This window comes from Pecten maximus, chromosome 12, assembly GCF_902652985.1.
Source record: "Pecten maximus chromosome 12, xPecMax1.1, whole genome shotgun sequence".
NCBI lineage: Eukaryota > Metazoa > Mollusca > Bivalvia > Pectinida > Pectinidae > Pecten > Pecten maximus.
Window position 1 is genome coordinate 10,637,505 of NC_047026.1, and position 20,291 is coordinate 10,657,795.

The 20,291-nt window shown below is 37.8% G+C and overlaps 1 protein-coding gene across 1 annotated transcript in view; it reads right to left on the bottom strand.

The window, feature by feature from the left end:
- Positions 1-285: 285 nt before the first annotated feature.
- Positions 286-20,291, bottom strand: part of LOC117339097 — a 29,585-nt gene continuing 9,579 nt past the window's right edge. Inside the window, exons 7-19 of the mRNA XM_033900476.1 lie at positions 20,127-20,253; positions 17,401-18,701; positions 15,422-15,657; positions 11,742-12,209; positions 10,649-10,829; positions 9,856-10,051; positions 9,209-9,342; positions 7,289-8,103; positions 5,515-5,711; positions 4,604-4,794; positions 3,494-3,616; positions 2,667-2,737; positions 286-2,467 (exon numbers count right to left, since the gene is read on the bottom strand). Of these exons, the coding sequence (XP_033756367.1) occupies positions 1,778-2,467; positions 2,667-2,737; positions 3,494-3,616; positions 4,604-4,794; positions 5,515-5,711; positions 7,289-8,103; positions 9,209-9,342; positions 9,856-10,051; positions 10,649-10,829; positions 11,742-12,209; positions 15,422-15,657; positions 17,401-18,701; positions 20,127-20,253 (4,730 nt within the window). The 3' untranslated portion in view covers positions 286-1,777. The remainder of the gene's footprint in view (positions 2,468-2,666; positions 2,738-3,493; positions 3,617-4,603; positions 4,795-5,514; positions 5,712-7,288; positions 8,104-9,208; positions 9,343-9,855; positions 10,052-10,648; positions 10,830-11,741; positions 12,210-15,421; positions 15,658-17,400; positions 18,702-20,126; positions 20,254-20,291) is intronic.

Below are 20,291 nucleotides of genomic sequence, written 5' to 3' on the forward strand. Positions count from 1 at the left end.
ATGCCATAAAATACAGCAATGCCAAACAATAGAAAGGTTTATTACAAGGAAATAACGCCATTTAATGAAGCATCACTGCTGAATCTTTTCCTTTCATACCATGACTAGAGAAAATATTTTTAAATCATGAGATCCTATGGAATTATGACACCTATAATCTAATTCTCTTATTGCATCTATGAAATACTGATCTGTATGGTGTTCTGTTAGGGCCAAATTTCCAATATCGCTCCTTCGCTCTAAACGCGAAGGAGGGAAAACACGATGGCGAAGGAGCGAAGGAGCGAAAATACGTTTTCGCTCCTTCGCCATCGTGTTTTCGATCCTTCTCGCGTTTAGGTCGATAGCAATATTGGAAATTTGGCCCTAACAGAACATAGATCTGTTTTTACTTTTTTCATCTTTGCTCTCCTCCTCTAAAACATTTTAATACATGTTGGTCCTGTTTAAGAGAGAAGATCACTCTCTGGGAAACAGCAATACCCAACATCAACTACATTGTAATATCCATCGTGGATGCATAGCGGTCATGTTGTTTTTCAGATCAGTCTTAAGGTTTACCATGCACAATTGCAACTAACAAGGACATCATGTTAAAACATATCAAGATTGGCACTTGTCAGTCATTTTCCTGGTCAGACTCAAAATCAAATGTGCACAAGTATGGAGGGGAGCATATAGTAGTACATATGGAAGTTCAGAAATATCGCCCAAATACCTCTTAAGAAATAACAATATCAAATTTAAACTGCCAAAATCAAAGATAACTGTCAATCGGCAATTCTGAGAAATTAAATGGGCACAATTAGCGACCAAGGGGAACCTACATGTGGTGTCTGAGAAGAGTCCTTCCCGTACCTTTAAGTCTGAAGGTAGCAATAACAAAGCTACAAGTGTCTAAATCAGAGATAAATGTCTGTCGGCCATTTCGTTTTCTAGATCCGAGTCGAAATCGAAAGGTCACAACTATTGTGACCAAGGACAAACTTGGAATTTTGAGAAAAATCTTCCAGTACTTTATACGAAAAAGTGATAACAAGCATAGTGTTTATGGACGGGTGGTTGATGAATGATGGCCCACGGATGAAGAACTATTTGCATTCCCTACCATATCATAATAGTGTGCAAATTTTTATTAAGAATATCCACGCAGCCTTATTTTTTGAGATATTGTGATAAAAATCTTCAGCGGTAAAAATTCCAAAGGGCCATCCGTAGGCCATTTCTTACTAGGGAGCAAAGGGAACTTACATATGGAATTTGAAAGATCTATGATTAAGCTTTGTGAAAAATAATCAAAACGGGCAGGAAGAGACACAGCAGTCGTGGTAGGTGGAGAATTGTAGCATCCAGATGAATCTATAACAATTACAACTTCAAATTCTAAATAGTCACTACACACTTCATACGATGTGGAGAAATGAACACTCAGAAACCTCAACGCTGCTCACAATATGTAGGAGTTGGACGCCAGCGTATGTCTGCATATCCTCACTGATCCAAACTTATAATTATCCTATTACCATCATCATACTTTGAAAACGTCATATCAATAATGAAGTGGATTTGAAATATTCTGATTGCTAAATGCACAAACATTTATCAACATGAAGTGAAAACAACTCGCTCCTGAGAATGAAGTGTACAAGCAGTACAGAGAAAACACAACCGGTTAACATTGCCACCTTCATTGTTACCATGGCTACACTTAGGAAGGAAGGCTGTTTTCAATGTTACCATGGTAAAATATTGTACATACAGCTTCGTTGTTACTATGTTATAGAATATCACAAGCTCCACTTTCGTTGCCTTGTATTTTCTGAGAGGAGAAGCCGAGTGCCATGCCCTGGGCGTCAGTTATGGTAGAATTTATTTTCAGGTTGTATTTGCCCTTGAGCATCTGTTTAAGGACTGGATTTGGCTTGAGTGTAGCAGCACCAGAAACGCCCACTGGAACAAAGACAACATAGCCTCGCTTTGTGAATTCCACCTGATCTACTTGGCTATCAGCATAAAATGTAGTCAAAGAGATTCCACGCCGAAAATCCCAAACCACAATCCTTTTATCTCGGCCAGACGTCAGGAAGTGGGTTCCTTTCTGGTCAAATTTGATGTTAAGAATGAAATTATCATGTTTCCTGACCTTGAACTTTAGAGAGCCATCTTGCATGTTCCAAATATAGATTGATTTGTAGCCACCTGAGACAATATAGCGACTGTCCGGAGAGAAAATAGCCATCACCACTGTCGACTTCTGTCCCAACCGGAACTTGTATGCACCGGTCATCTCAATGACCCGGATACTTCCATCAATTGAGCCACACAAAGCAAGAGCCTCGTCCGGACTGACCGCTGTGCATTTAGCTGCTGACATCTCTGTGTCCACTTTGTTCATGTCCATCATTTGAGATTCTGTTTCCTCTTTTACACTGACCACTACTGGGAAATCAAACATGCTTGACACGAACTGCAACACAAAGAAACAACATCACAATTCAAACTGGCCAGGAAGTTGAACATTGCAAACATGAAACAATGAAGATGGATAGAGAACATTATTATGGCTGAACTGAAAATCAATGAGGATCATTTCTTTTTAAAAAATGATTGAATTTTTCGCTTGCAACCTGTATGATCAATGATGTCGATGAAAAGGAAAAGCTTACTTTGGTACCACTGGCGTTGATGGCCACTGTGTAGAAGGAGTAAAGTAGGGACAATTCTCTCAGTAGGTCACCTGTCAAACAAGATAGGTATATCACTTTTCAACAAATATACCTAAACACCTGTCAAACAATATAGGTAATATCATTTTTCAACAAATACATCTCCACACCTTTGAAACAAGATAGGTATATCACTTTTCAACAAATATACCTACACACCTGTCAAACAAGATAGGTATATCACTTTTCAACTATATCAATTTTCAACAAATATACACACCTGTCAAACAAGATAGGTATATCACTTTTCAACAAATATACCTGCACACATGTCAAACAATATAGGTATATCACTTTTCTACAAATATACCTGCACACCTGTCAAACAAAATAGGTATATCACTTTCCAACAAATATACCTGCACACCTGTCAAACAAGAAAGGTATATCACTTTTCAACAAATATACCTGCACAGCTGTCAAACAAAATAGGTATATCACTTTCCAACAAATATACCTGCACACCTGTCAAAACAAGAAAGGTATATCACTTTTCAACAAATATACCTGCACAGCTGTCAAACAAGATAGGTATATCACTTTTCAACAAATATACCTGCACACCTGCCAAATTGTGCCTTAGCACAGCTGTCAAACAAGATAGGTATATCACTTTTCAACAAAAATACCTGCACACCTGCTCGTTAGCTCCTGTGAAACTGTAACAGTACGAAGAACTGCTCGCTGACTTACAAATCATGGACATTAATGATGAAGGTGGGCTAAATATCAGAAGTTTATAACGAGGAGATGATTTTGTAGCTTACCTGTCTTTATATTCCAGATACTACCCTTAGCCTCCATTCCAGCTTGACCGGCCACAAGGATGTCACTGGCCTCGGCCATACAGGACACTTTATGTTTACACTTGACAGTCTTATGGATGACCTCTGTAAGTATAACAACCATACTGGGTATTACTAAAGCGATACATGTCCCTACCGGCCCACACTGAAAATAGTTAGTGACCTTGACCTAAAATCCCTGAAACTCAAAATTGTCCTGAAATATTAAGGGCCCTTTATCATTGTGTGAAGTTTGATAAAAAAAATCCCCCAAAAAATGCTCCAGTTCTTATGCATTGATTAGATATTCGACTATATTACAAATACTTTTCCCATTTTTTTATCTGTTTTTCAATACCATATGTACACAATGTAGTCAACACTTCCATATGACTATATTCATTATTTAGCTTTCTGGTTCCATAGACAATTCAAAGCAAATAGTTGAAAAGCGGTTAATATTAATACCCGATTTCTTCTTCCGTTATTGGGCCCCAACCCTCTGACCCTAGGAGGAATATACATTTAAGTTAAATCATATTTAATATGTATTGCCCAAGAATGCTGCATACCAAATTTGATCAAAATTCCTTATCCATACATTTTTCAAGATTTCAATGAAGTTTCTCTTTTTGGGCCCCGCACCAAGCACCATTTAAGGAGCCTCACACTCTGTTTATATCATATCTCCTTCATCCAATAAGTAATCCCCCACCCTTACTGAGCCAACATTACGGTCATGTCAACATTGCAGCCAACATTGCAGTCAACATTGCAGTCATGTCAACATTGCAGTCATGTCAACATTGCAGTCATGTCAACATTGCAGTCAACATTGCAGCCAACATTGTAGCCAACATTGCAGTCCATATTAAATATTAGTCAAAAGTATTCAGTATCATTGTCAATAACATTCATTATAACAGTCAACAACATTAAATAAAACATTTGTTAGCTGTCTGTTATCATTAGTCAACAAAATTCAACATTATAGTCAGCAGTATTCGACATTATAGTCAACAAATTCAACATTACAATGAACAAAAGATTTAACATTTTAGTCAACAGTATTAATAATTTGAGAGAACTCACTTGATGCTATCTCCCAAACAACAATGGTTCCATTGTTGGAAGCCGCTACCACGTGGTCCCCCGCTGACCCTACCAACAACAGTGACAGCGGTTCTGATGTCAAGGGCACTTTGCTCTTCACTTCATTTGACTTGAGATCTTCAATCACCATTTCTCCATTTGATAAAGCCATGTAAATTTCATGCGCATCACTATAACAATACCATTTAGAACAAAATCATTATTATTCTTATAAAGAGTAGTTGTGAATCTAAAGACAAGAAATTACCTTATCTGATGTTCCTCAATGACAAAAAGATGAAACAACAAAATACATTGTCAATCAACAGGACAGTAGAAAATGGTTGTTTGTAGTCCCTGCTGAATCAAAAGTGAAACTCTATTTCAACTTGTTTGTTTGTTTAGGTTTTACAGCCCATCGACAGCTATTGTCATTTAGGACCAAACAAAATACTATAAAATCGAATTCAAATACCTGTGACTTAAACACTCACGCCTGTATTCAAACTTATCTAAGATTATCTGCATTATGAACATACTAATAACTGATGTAAACTAAATATTGTCAAGATACATGTGTATATGGATGTTATGTGAAGGACAGGGTGTCAAGACAGACAGAAAACATATATACATGTATATAGATATTTGTTGGTTGGAGGAGGAAAAAATTACAATCTTTGTCCCGTCTGGATACTGTAAACGTGGTTATATGTAAACTATACGCATTATGGTATTTTTCGCGATCGATCCACCTTCGTTTGTAGTTCGAGATTATGCAAATAGATATCAAAATAATACGCATGGGGGAAATTTTCAAGATCAAAAGGACTTCGTGTAATTAGCATAAATTTCCCCCTCGCGTTAATTTCCATGTTTACAGTAGGAAAGTGAATTTAAACGTAACAAACCTGTTAACTCCAAGTGCATTAGTGTTGACAACCTGCCTGAGCTCCTCCTCAAACATCGGTGTTAGTTTTGAGGCAATTTCCTCATCGTCATGGCAACCTTCCGTTATCGTGGTAAACTTGGTCAGGACTTTGTTGAGATCCCAGGTTTTCACCGAGTTGTCCATGGCAGCAGAGATCAGCTGCTTCATGTCCGAGCTCTAGCAACGAAACATATTTTCATCATGTCTTTTTACTATGTATTGAATTTTCTTGGTTCGTTATATGTGACTATGTTATATAAATACATTCTACTGATGAAAGGTGGTATATCTGAGAGCCCTCTTTGCTTTTATTCATCATGTTTCGGAAGTACGGTATATGCCTTTTTACTACATATGTATAATATGTTTCAAATTAATTTACCTTTATGTACCTGTATTAGGTCACACAGGAAAAATCTTAGGTCAGAAAAAAATGATTATAATTGGTTTGCCCTCTTACAAAACCAACATATTGCTTTGTTCTCCGCTAATTGTGGGGGGTCGCAAAACACCGTCCTAGGTATATGTGCAATATACGAGACCTACTGGATTACCACGTTTATATTTATATTTTGAATTTGAGTAAGAAGTTACCACTATGATATTTTATAACTTACTATAATTTAATACAAAGGAGTGTGTAAAAACGGTGATCCCAACACGGATATTCATTCAATGGTCCTATTTATTTGAGAGCGTCGTTGACATGTTTTGGTTATAGAGCAGCCGTCATCATCATCACCCTATAGCCGAAACATGTCAACAACGTTCTCCAATAAATTGGACCATTAAATTAATCTCTGTTTTGGACTCACCGTTTTTACACACCCATTAGTATAACTTAGTATTGCCCCTTTAATCAGATCGTAGTCCATATAATATTCAAACAAAGATATTGGTGTTATGTTGTGACATTACTCCAAAATTTGTCTAGACGGTTTTTCGAAACTGATTATGTATGATTAAAGAGCTTGCCATGATATTTTATGTATGAGTGAGGATACGTGTTAGTAAGGAGCCTACCCCAATGATATTTAATGTACAAGTAAGGAGCTTACCACGATGATATTTCATTTGCGAGTAAGGAGCTTACCACTATGATATTTAATGTACAAGTAAGGAACTTACCACTACAATATTGTATGTGTAAGGAGCTTACCACTATGATATTTAAATGTACAAGTAAGGAGCTTACCACTATGATATTTAATGTACAAGTAAGGAGCTTACCACTATGATATTTAAATGTACAAGTAAGGAGCTTACCACTATGATATTTAAATGTACAAGTAAGGAGCTTACCATTATGATATTTAATGTACAAGAAGGAGCTTACCATTATGATATTTAATGTACAAGAAGGAGCTTACCATTATGATATTTTATGTACAAGTAAGGAACTTACCACTATGATATTTAATGTACAAGAAGGAGCTTACCACTATGATATTTAATGTACAAGAAAGAGCTTACCATTATGATATTTAATGTACAAGAAGGAGCTTACCACGATGATATTTTATGTACAAGAAGGAGCTTACCATTATGATATTTAACGTACAAGAAGGAGCTTACCATTATGATATTTAATGTACAGTGTGCAAGTAAGGAGCTTACTACACTATTTTATGTACAAGTAAGGAGCTTACCACAATATTTAATGAACAAGTAGGGGCTTACCACAATGATATTTAATGTACAAGTAGGGGCTTACCACAATAATAATTACTGTAATGTATGTGTAAAGAGCTTACCACTATGACCTGTACCAAATCCATAGTGTGTTCATTCAGACTACAGAAGGGGATGGCTGAGTGTGAAGGGCTGTCCACTCCACCACAGTATGAAATGTGTATTGCTCCAACTGTCCCATGGTGTGATGACACAGCAAAGATCTTATCTGAACCAAACAGTTTCAGACAGTTCATGCCCCAAGAGTCATTATACAGTTGGGGTACGGTAGCCTTGGTAACTATGTCACCACTACACACATCCCAGATTTTCCATTCTTTACCATTCTCATTACTACTGCAGATAGTTGCTGAAGTAGCAGCGGACAGGTAGCGCTGTGTTGGGTGAAGTGACAGGATTGTTAGTTTGTAGGACGATCCACTGTCCAGGCTGTGCAAGTACTGTCTATTGTCAAGATCAAACACACACAGCTGACCTTCGAAACGGTAGCCATCTTTACGATAGATAAGGATGTTATTGTTGGTAATGAGAGATGAATTTCCAATGTCATTATATTCTGAGAATGAAAAATTAAAAAAGGGCTTTTCTTTTGCATCTACTGGTTCTTTTGCATCAAACAGAAATTGGCCATTCTCAAGATTCCACACTTTGTAATGACCACACCCAGTCGTAAACACAGCCAGATACTTCTCATCAGGTGAAATGACCATATTTATCACCGCACACGGTTTCTTCTTGATGCTGACTTTATTTTCCGGATGTCTCTGATCTTCATCAGGGTTACTGACAACCTTGTCCTCTGGATCTGTTTCCAAAACATGCTTGATTTTGTTGACACCACCATGAGTATCGCTGAGACATATGTATACTCTGGAGACTGAAATCAAAACACACTAGAGTCGTTAACAAGAATCACTGCAGCAGGAATTAATGCGTACAGAAAATATGGTTCAGTTGAAAGTAAGAACAAGAGGTCCATGGGGCCTTAACGGTCATCTGACTTTAAAGGTCCTACCAGTAACATTATTGCATTATACATACTCAAATCCATGGATAGTGGTAAATGGTGGTCATCTTAGGTTCCTGACCAACCCAGAAAACAACACTTGAAGAACCATTTCAGGATCATTCTAAGCAAGTTTGAGCTGAAATCCCTTTGGTGGCGGTCTGAACTTGAGAAGAATTTTGAAATGTCCTTTCAAGATGGTGGCCATCTTGGATTTAGGAACTGACCATATAACAATACTTGGTTAGGACCATTTCAGGATTATTTCAGGCAAGTGGAACTTGAGAAGAATTTTGAAATGTTTTGTTCAAGATGGTGGCCATCTTGGATTTTGGACAGGTTTGGTTTGGTATGGTTTATTTTGTTTAACGTCCTATTAACAGCCAGTGTAATTTAAGGATGTGCCAGGTTTTGGAGGTGGAAGAAAGCCAGAGTACCCGCAGGAAAACCACCGGCTTGCGGTCAGTACCAGGCAACTGCCCCGCATAGGTATCGAACTTGCAACCCGGAGGTAGAGGGCTAGTGATAAAGTGTCGGGACACCTTAACCACTTGGATAACAACACATGGTTAGGACTATCTCAGGATTATTTCAGGCAAGTTTGAAAAGAATGCCAATGGTGGAACTGGAGAAGAAGTCTAACATAGGTGTTGTTCAGGGAAGCCATGATTGTGTAATCATAAAATGGCTACAATGGCTGCCATGTCAAAGTTTTATGAGGCCGAAAAACACTAATGCTTTGTCATCCTCCTTCCCATAACATCCTTACCAATATTCTGCTCACAAGAACCAGTTAAACTCTAGAAGAAGTTAAAAATGTGTTTTTCAAGAAGGCGGAAACAGTGGTCATCTACTTGGATTTTGGACAGACCCCAATCTAAAGATCATTTCAGGCGAGTATGAGCTGAATGGTACCTTTGGAACAGTACGTTTGGTGGTCAGTACATGTATAGTTATAAGATGTAAATTTTCTTACGACTGGAATAGACGAGATATTTTCCAGAGCTGGAGACAGTGATACAGTTGGCTTCACGTGGAAACTCCAAAGGCGCAGCTTTTTTTGTCAGGAACAACTGGTCGTGACCACCTTTGTCCTTCAGGTGCATGTATCTATAAATAGAACAGATCTCTTACATTCCACTTTTTGAACAGATGATGATCAACTGCTGAAAGACATATATGTATATAAAGGTTCATGTTTCTTTCTGCAAAAACCAATTATGAGGAAAATCGAAATATCAAACATTCACAATTAGCTGTTACAAAAGCAAACAAAAGACCCAAGGGTCTTCATCATCATCTGAGTTCTTATATTTTGAATAAAGATTTTAACATGTTTGACACATGTGACCTTGAAATCAGGTCAAGGGTATCAAAATTGTCTTGCATTAATGTATTGTCAATATTAGATACATATGCTGGTAAACAGGTTAAGAGAAAAAATAATCATTCACCCACTTGGGAGTGAGAAAAGGGAATAACATCTTGTGGTAAGATTCTTAAGCTGTCAAATACTTCACAAGTCATCCCCGGGGAGAAGGTTCTTTATTCTTTATTCTGTCTTTTGTACATATCTCTGAAAAAAGAAAATTGTTTCTCAGATTCTAATAAACAAGCACATACTTTTTTCCAGCAAAGAAATTGACAGCCATGAAATCTCTGGTCAATTTGGTCACATATATACGGCTTCCATTGTCTGCTAGGTCAAACATATGGACGAAGGCATGGTCAAATCTTGATGTGGGCGGGGTCAGAACAGTCAGCTGATTGCCATCTTCATGATGGTACATCACATGAGCCAGGTCCCGTTCCCTCAAACCTGTCAATCAAGTATTAAAAATACACATACCTTATTGCAACAATACTATTTTTTATGAGGTTGATCAATGTCTTACCTATCCTTTTTACAGCTTACATTCAGTAACACTAACACATGTATATGATTGATATATATCCTGGGACTGCCAATCAAAGGTGGGCACAACTCTGAGTCTGATCACTGGAAGTATTATTGTGTTGCACAACAAGCTATAATCTAGCTGTCCCCAATGTCTGACAACAGGACCATTCTCATGATAAATGAACATATTGGTTGCTTCATAATTCAAGGGTTTAATTTTAGCACTTTTAATTGTCCAACCTACAAATCTTATTTTAGCGCTGTTGTAAAATTTTTAAACATGTTGGTGACTAAAAATTTAATGCTTCCTTTATTTTTTAATAAGACTGTGTAATAAAATAATTCAATCCCATTCGTAGTTGCCAATGTCATTGATTTCAAACAGGGTGGAACTGGAAGCAACCAGGTATAAAGGACATGGAAAGTATGATACACCCACAAAAATGGCGGATCATAAAAGTTTGACAGTAGAGGGAAACAATACTGTGGTATAGGATGGGAAGTGACTAGACTTACTTTCTGTTAAGGAGATCTCGATGTCAATGGTCACTTGAAGAATCCCCCCTGGTTGTGGCATACAGAAGGACCGCGGTGACAGTATTGGAATAGAGGTTGTTTTACACCACTCATATGCACCCTTTACTAGACTTTTCAACCATTTTGTTGTTGCTGTTGCAAGGCCAAGTCTGGACATCAGCTGGACATCAAATAGTCATTTTGTTTTAAACTTTTTAATCGGTTCCCACAAAATAGTGGGAAATATAAAATATTATTACTGAACAGAACACAATATTAATTTGATGAGATTCCATTCATTAAATTTCTGAAAGAATTGAACGTTAGAGCTAAAACTGGGTTATAAGCCTAATTTCTTTAAGGATTGGATATCTTAACCAAATTCTTGCTCTAATAGAACTTTTGGAACAAATTTCTGACAAGATACAACTAATTTGAACCAAATTTCTACATGTATTAAGATGCATCAATTTAATCCAATTTCTACAAACAGCTTTTTACTATAAAGATACAATCTCGAAATCAAATTTTCCCCTAAAATGTGCAAAACATTTCTGACAAGACAAAACTTTTGAACCAAATCTATGCTAGGATATGAGTTCTAAAAACCTATATAAAGTTGTCAACAAACTTGATTTACATGATATTTCAAATAAAAGTTAATATCCTGTCAAGTGCGACTCACACAATAATCAGTCAAGTGCATCACGATTTGTTACAAAAATAGTTGTAACAAATGGTATACAACATAGCATAAGACAGAATGAAGAGGATTTGATTCTATCAACTCTGTGTCTAAACATGAAGAAACTGTAGAATAAAATATTGTTTCCCGGACTGACCCCCCCGCCAATAGATGTCCAACCAACCACGTGCATTCATTGAAGAAATCATTGCTCGCCCAGAGTGTTCACAATGTTTGGTTGAAATCTGCTCAGGTGTTTAGGATTAACATTATAAGGAAGAACTTTATTGATATTGCACCATGGTTGAAACTGTATATATATGATGCCATCATTTCTTCCTGACCGTATGAGTGAGATAGTTGCCCTAAATTCCTACATTTACTGGCTAAATTAATTTCAAATCATACCTGAATTGGGAGATTGTTAGCGTCCTTCCGGATCATGTTGGCGCCCATCAACAAAATCTCATGGACATAAAGGATGTCATGGTAAACCTCCTCGTCAAGGTAACCCTCCGTATCCATGGCAACCAAACACAGATGAAGATCCTCCACAAGGTCGGTGATACCAGCTGTTTTGCATTTGGAATACAGGAAATTAAAATCACAAGCAATGATGTCACGGAACACCTGGTAGCGTTGACATTTGACAAGGTGGTACGGCAGCTCTATGAGTTTACGTGTGTTGTACATGTTGTGGCAATACAGAATAGGCTGTTCTGGTACTGAGCGGATTGAGTTAGGGTATGAGGCCGTCTTCTTTTTGTACAGCTTAAGAGCTTTTCTCTTCTTATACCACACTCCCTGAAAAAAGTCTGCCAATAAGGCATGTCTCTTGAGAGCCCGCTCCCTGGAGAGATACCTCTCTGCCGCCACCTACAGAAGTAAAATATTAAAGTCAAGTGATGTATGCACCCTTAATATACATCGTGTGAAATTTTTGTTGTAGTGAACAGTCTTAGTCAAGTGGCACAGTGGTAACACGCTTGCCTTTTACCTAGGCAGCCAGGGTTTGATTCCCCGATCGGACGTTAAAAGGTATGGTGTCACCTGCCAGACTACATGGTTTTCGCCGGGTACTCCTGTTTCCTCCCACAGTAAGATTCCTTGCACTTCCATTCGAGCCGACAAGCGTGATTAATATAAGTTGATATAACTTGTTTCGCTTTTTTTTTTCCTAGAAAATGTTTTTGACAAAAAGGTATTGCAGCATCAATCAGCAAGCAGTGAAATCCTCATGTACATATATCAATGGCTCCCATTTAAAAGATACATTCTCAAATTCATTTAATCTTCTTTTCATTTGTAGTAAAAGCTGATGCATAATGTATTTATGTGAAAATGGTTGGGGATTATCCTCCTATACAGATTAATCAATGTAATGACCATTACAGTATACTTTCAAGAGGAAAGGAAGACAATCACAACTGGTATGAATTTTCTTTTTCCTCACTCATTCTTTCATTTACATTTTATACTCTTTCCTGCTATTCTCAACAGTTCAAAATATCACCATTTAATCTTAAAATATCATAACTGTAGATTCTATTTTTTTTTTTTTTTTGTATCTTTGTAAAATTTGACTTACAAATATATATTTTTAAATATTTTTTTTTATCTTTGTAACTGTTTCCTGACCACTCTCAAAGTTAAACATGCACAACAAGCGATCAAGGCGAACCCAATATAAAATTTGAGATATATCTAACTTATGGACAACGTACAACAGAGGACCTACGACGACAGACACAAGGCGGTTGCAATAGCTAGGTCATCATGATTATAAAAGACACAAATTTTAAAGAAATCAGTTGATTTTGTTTGCATGATTTCTTTGTATTAATATTATCTCAATTTGATGACCACTGAATCTTCATATTATCATCCCTGGTTCCGCGGGTGTATGTAACTATCTGTGTCATTTACAGGTCTATAGCTATAATTATTCTTATGCAAAAAAATATCACTGGAATTACCTCTCCCCTTTTTAACAATGTGTGGATCTTAATTATTGACTTTAATTTTTTAAACATATGTATATATCTTGTGTGTGTTTGTGTATGTGTGAGGGTGGTGTGTGTGGTTTTTATGTGATGTGTACAATGTCTTCTGATTGTAAATGTAGCACAGTCAAACCTGTATTAAGCGGCCACCCAAGGGACCGACAGATATTGGCTGCTAAGACAGATGGCTGCTTAAACCAAGTTGGCAAGAAACAGCCTGTTGCCCAATTCTTTTTTCCACAGTTTATTGAATTTATCATATTATATTTACCATTGTATGGCACTGCCACTATATAACCCTACCAATTCAGTTGCGAGTTCACCAGCTTATGAACTGCCAACTGAAATTTGAATTTGAAAATTTCAAAAAAAAACACACACGACAAATAAAAAATCGCAGACGGTAAATATAAGCATTGAACGGCTTTCAGTTGGCATTCATAGTCAATATGAATGCCAACTGAAAGCCGTTCAATGCTTAAATAATGCACTTGTTGATATTGATAACAATATACCATGTACAGTGTGTTTTGAAATGAAAACCAACAAAGATCAAAGTTTTGATGAATTTGATAAAAATACCTGGTCATGTGATCATCGTGGATGTCTACTTCCGGACAAAATGACCACTCAATACAGGACGATACAACGACATGGGGCAGATTTTTGTTTGTTAGACAGGTGATCGCTTATTTAAGGTTCATTATATAGTTATACATTATATAGGTTCAATACACAGACTGGCCGCTTAACGGAGGAGGTCCCTTATTCAAAGTGGCCGTTAGAACAGGTTTAATTCACTGTACATTTAAAAAAAAAAAATTAAGATAAAACTAGAACTGTCGCCAGAATGGCTGACTAATACCCCCGCAATCTGCAGGAGTCAATGGTGAATTGGAACTCTTAATTAGAGGCTAACTAAGATAACCCAGTAATATAGTGACCAGTTGTCATAGCAACCATAATTTTGAGAAAAAGAAAGTGTCATGCATATCTACACATGGTCCTCTATATTTGTGTGAAGTTTCATTGAAATCGGCCCTTCGGTTTAGGAGAAGTTGTCTGGACAAACTTAAAGTTATGGTTCTTATCGGAAAACCTGTTTATAGTGACCAGTTGCCATAGCAACCATAATTTTGAGAAAAAGAAAGTGGCATGCACATCTACCATTGGTCCTCTATATTTGTGTGAAGTTTCATTGAAATCGGCCCTTCAGTTTAGGAGGAGTTGTCCGGACAAACTTAAAGTTATGGTTCTTATCGGAAAACCTGTTTATAGTGACCAGTTGCCATAGCAACCATAATTTTGAGAAAAAGAAAGTGGCATGCACATCTACACATGGTCCTCTATATTTGTGTGAAGTTTCATTGAAATCGGCCCTTCGGTTTAGGAGAAGTTGTCCGGACAATCTTAAAGTTATGGTTCTTATCGGAAAACCTGTTTATAGTGACCAGTTGCCATAGCAACCATAATTTTGAGAAAAAGAAAGTAGCATGCACATCTACACATGGTCCTCTATATTTGTGTGAAGTTTCATTGAAATCGGCCCTTCAGTTTAGTAGGAGTTGTCCGGACGAACTTAAAGTTATGGTTCTTATCGGAAAACCTGTTTATAGTGACCAGTTGCCATAGCAACCATAATTTTGAGAAAAAGAAAGTAGCATGCACATCTACACATGGTCCTCTATATTTGTGTGAAGTTTCATTGAAATCGGCCCTTCAGTTTAGTAGGAGTTGTCCGGACGAACTTAAAGTTATGGTTCTTATCGGAAAACCTGTTTATAGTGACCAGTTGCCATAGCAACCATAATTTTGAGAAAAAGAAATTGGCATGCACATCTACACATGATCATTAATATTTGTGAGAAGTTTCATTGGAATCAGCCCATCAGTTTAGGAGGAGTTGTCCGGACAAAGCGTGTCTACAGACAGACGGACGGACGGACGGATGGATGGACAACCTGATTCCAGTATACCCCCCTAACTTTGTTGCGGGGGTATAAAAAAAGTGATCCGTTGAAAAACATGGATTTGACCAGTGTATAAAAAGCTATATATGGACACATGGATGAAGTTAAAAATTACCTCAGTAAACTGGCGATGGTACCAAGATAGAACGTTTGTCATACCAGACCTGCGTTCAACAAGGTAGTCCAAAACATTTGCGAGAGCTCGTGTCAGAACTCCAGACGGGAAGCGGATATTTTCTGGGTCTGGAGGTAGGTGATATAAAAATGTGTCTTGTAGAACTTCATCATCAAGAGAGAGAATGTCTTCAAGCTCTGACAGTGACAAACCATCTCGGGCTGCGGACAGGTAACCTAGCAACATAAATAAACAGACCATCACATACAGGTAACCTAGCAACATAAATACACAAACCATCACATACAGGTAACCTAGCAACATAAATACACAAACCATCTCATACAGTGGACAGGTAACCTAGCAACATAAATACACAAACCATCACATACAGTGGACAGGTAACCTTAGTCTAATAGCAACATAAATACAAAAACCATCACATACCACAGACAGGTAACCTAGCAACATAAATACACAAACCATCACATACAGTGGACAGGTAACCTAGCAACATAATACACAAACCATCACATACAGTGGACAGGTAACCTAGCAACATAAATACACAAACCATCACATACAACAGACAGGTAACCTAGCAACATAAATATACAAACTATCACATACCACAGACAGGTAACCTAGCAACATAAATATACAAACTATCACATACCACAGACAGGTAACCTAGCAACATAAATACACAAAAACCTAGCAACATAAATACACAAACCATCACATACAGTGGACAGGTAACCTAGCAACATAAATACACAAACCATCACATACAGTGGACAGGTAACCTAGCAACATAAATACACAAACCATCACATACAACAGACAGGTAACCTAGCAACATAAATACACAAACCATCACATACAGGTAACCTAGCAACATAAATACACAAACCATCACATACAGTGGACAGGTAACCTAGCAACATAAATACACAAACCATCACATACAGTGGACAGGTAACCTAGCAACATAAATACACAAACCATCACATACAACAGACAGGTAACCTAGCAACATAAATACACAAACCATCACATACAACAGACAGGTAACCTAGCAACATAAATACACAAACCATCACATACCACAGACAGGTAACCTAGCAACATGAATACACAAACCATCACATACAACAGACAGGTAACCTAGCAACATAAATACACAAACCATCACATACAGGTAACCTAGCAACATGAATACACAAACCATCACATACAGTGGACAGGTAACCTAGCAACATAAATACACAAACCATCACATACAACAGACAGGTAACCTAGCAACATAAATACACAAACCATCACATACAACAGACAGGTAACCTAGCAACATAAATACACAAACCATCACATACAACAGACAGGTAACCTAGCAACATAAATACACAAACCATCACATACAGTGGACAGGTAACCTAGCAACATAAATACACAAACCATCACATACAGTGGACAGGTAACCTAGCAACATCAATACACAAACCATCACATACAGTGGACAGGTAACCTAGCAACATGCTACTGGCCCAATACTATGACCCTTGGCTTCTTGGTTATTGAGAAGAAGTTGTTTAAATGGAAAAGTTGACATTGGACTGATGATGCATGCAATTCATTTGAAGGGGTGACATAATAACTATTGAGAGTTATCCACCATATCACTATATCTTAATTTGTTAGGACATAAACTTCAATAGAAGAAGCATATGTGTGTCATTTTTCTTGGTTCAAGAAATGATCCACCTAAATTGCTATCCTTGAGCCTACCTCTTGACAAAGTGTCAAAATGGTCTTGGCCAGCGATCACTCACCAAAAGAATTTTGGCATTGTTTTTATTACAACTAAATTACCCGGTATAGCAAATTAAATTTGACAAACTAGATTTGGACCTACTAAATGTTTCGACTGTTTGGACTATCGTCTATGATATAATAGTGTCAGTCCTATCAACACTTACCATATAAATGAGCTACAATGACTTCTCCATGTTCTTTCTCTGTGGCTAGAAACAAGCAAGTAATGGCCTCCTTGATGTTGTTTCCCACGGTGATTTTAGATATCGCTGTAGAGGACTTCCATGTTACAGCCTGGTCAGACAATAGCTTCACATACAATGGCTGGCCCTCCTTTGATGTCTTTTCCAGCAGGTGGCGCCACTGAAGCTTTGTTAGTCTACGGCTTTTTTCTTTGAGAGCATTTTTTATCATGGTTTCGGCAGTTTCTTGCGACACAGATGAAACGTGAACCATGCAGTCGTGTGGAGGTAGCACAGAGCGGAGGTTTCCCAGACAATCGCTTTGATGAGATATGGTAGATACTATGATATGAACGTCAGGGGGCACCTTGAGGGGTAGCCAATGCATTGCACTGGCATGGTCTGTTACCTGGAGCTGGTCAACTGAGTCTAAAAGGATGAGCAATGGTCTGTCCTTCGTCTGAATTCGCCAAAGCAGAGCTGTCAAGTACTGAGTGAGGAAGATGAAATCAGTATCTAGATCAAGGTTCTGAGGAAGCTTCACATTATATAATATCCAAACCTGGAAGCAGATGCCTAAAAGTACGTCACGGATGGAAGAAGAATTTGCCGAGGTTCCCAAAAAGCGAACAATTTGAACAGAATTCGGAAACCAGACTTTACTTAGTTCAGCTATCTTTGCCATCACTGAAGTTTTTCCTGACCCAGAATTGCCATAGACAACAATTGGCCGACTGTATGTCTTGATCAAAGGAAGGCGGATCAATTCTGCTTTGGGATTCCGAGAAGGGTCATTTTCATGATCGAGGTCAATGTCAGCATGGTTATACACAATACCTAGTTGTTTTAAACCAACTTTAATCTTCTCATGTTCTGTTTGGATTTGTGCAAGTTCGTCCAATTCTTTCTGGGAGATCTGTCCATCCACTGACTGATATAAGGATGCTGTAGACGATGTGTCTGCATCATTACCGGCATTATGCTTGTCCTCATCATCTTCAGTTTGACCTTCAACATCTCGAACTGTATGGGTCAACAGCATTTTTTGTCTGATTGTTTCCAGCAAACTAGTTCTTCCACAAAATACTTTACTCTTATGCTTGGCAAAGTGTAAATGCTGAAGAACCTCCAGGTACATTTTCTTATTGACGCCAAAATGACGTCTTTCTTTCACTTTCAATGATTTTTGTATCATGGTCATCATCTTTTTTTCAAAATCTTCACACATGCTATTGAGATAGCTCATGTGATCTGCGTTGTTTGTGTCTACTCCTGATGGAGTCCTGCATGCAAAAAACAAGCATGTATTGACACTAAAAGTCATCTCAATTATCATGCAAAAAATATGCATACATACACACCTCCTACATGTACACCTCAGTTGTCTCCCTTCCCACATACAACATTATATATCTACAACTCAGTTGTCTTCCTTCCCACATACAATATTATATATCTACACCTCAGTTGTCTCCCTTCCCATATACAATATTCTATATAAACACCTCAGTTGTCTCCCTTCCCACATACAACATTATATATCTACACCTCAGTTGTCTCCCTTCCCACATACAACATCATATATCTACACCTCAGTTGTCTCCCTTCCCATATACATTATATATCTACACCTCAGTTGTCTCCCTTCCCACATACAACATTATATATCTACACCTCAGTTGTCTCCCTTCCCACATACAACATTCTATATAAACACCTCAGTTGTCTCCCTTCCCACATACAACATTATATATCTACACCTCAGTTGTCTCCCTTCCCACATACAACATTATATATCTACACCTCAGTTGTCTCCCTTCCCACATACAACATCATATATCTACACCTCAGTTGTCTTCCCTTCCCAGATACAACATTATATATCTACACCTCAGTTGTCTCCCTTCCCACATACAACATTATATATCTACACCTCAGTTGTCTCCCTTCCCACATACAACATTATATATCTACACCTCAGTTGTCTCCCTTCCCACATACAACATTATATATCTACACCTCAGTTGTCTCCCTTCCCACATACAACATTATATATCTACACCTCAGTTGTCTCCCTTCCCACATACAACATTATATATCTACACCTCAGTTGTCTCCCTTCCCACATACAACATTATATATCTACACCTCAGTTGTCTCCCTTCCCACATACAACATTATATATCTACACCTCAGTTGTCTCCCTTCCCACATACAACATTCATATATCTACACCTCAGTTGTCTCCCTTCCCACATACAACATTATATATCTACACCTCAGTTGTCTCCCTTCCCCACATACAACATTATATATCTACCACCTCAGTTGTCTCCCTTCCCACATACAACATTATATATCTACACCTCAGTTGTCTCCCTTCCCACATACAACATTATATATCTACACCTCAGTTGTCTCCCTTCCCACATACAACATTATATATCTACACCTCAGTTGTCTCCCTTCCCATATACAACATTATATATCTACACCTCAGTTGTCTCCCTTCCCACATACAACATTATATATCTACACCTCAGTTGTCTCCCTTCCCATATACATTATATATCTACACCTCAGTTGTCTCCCTTCCCATATACATTATATATCTACACCTCAGTTGTCTCCCTTCCCACATACAACTCAATTGTCTTCTGCCCCATACCTTTCTTCTTTCCATCACCTTGTTTAGATTAAAATCTTACCAATATAAGCTGTACTTCTTCATTTCTTCTGGACTTAACTTTGGAATAACCTGAGTGAACTTGAGCCTCTCTCTCAACTCCATGGCCTCATCATCTACAGCGCCATCCACGAGGTCAGTAAATCTCCCTGTTAATATTATATTGTAGAGGTAGTTGATCTTTCTA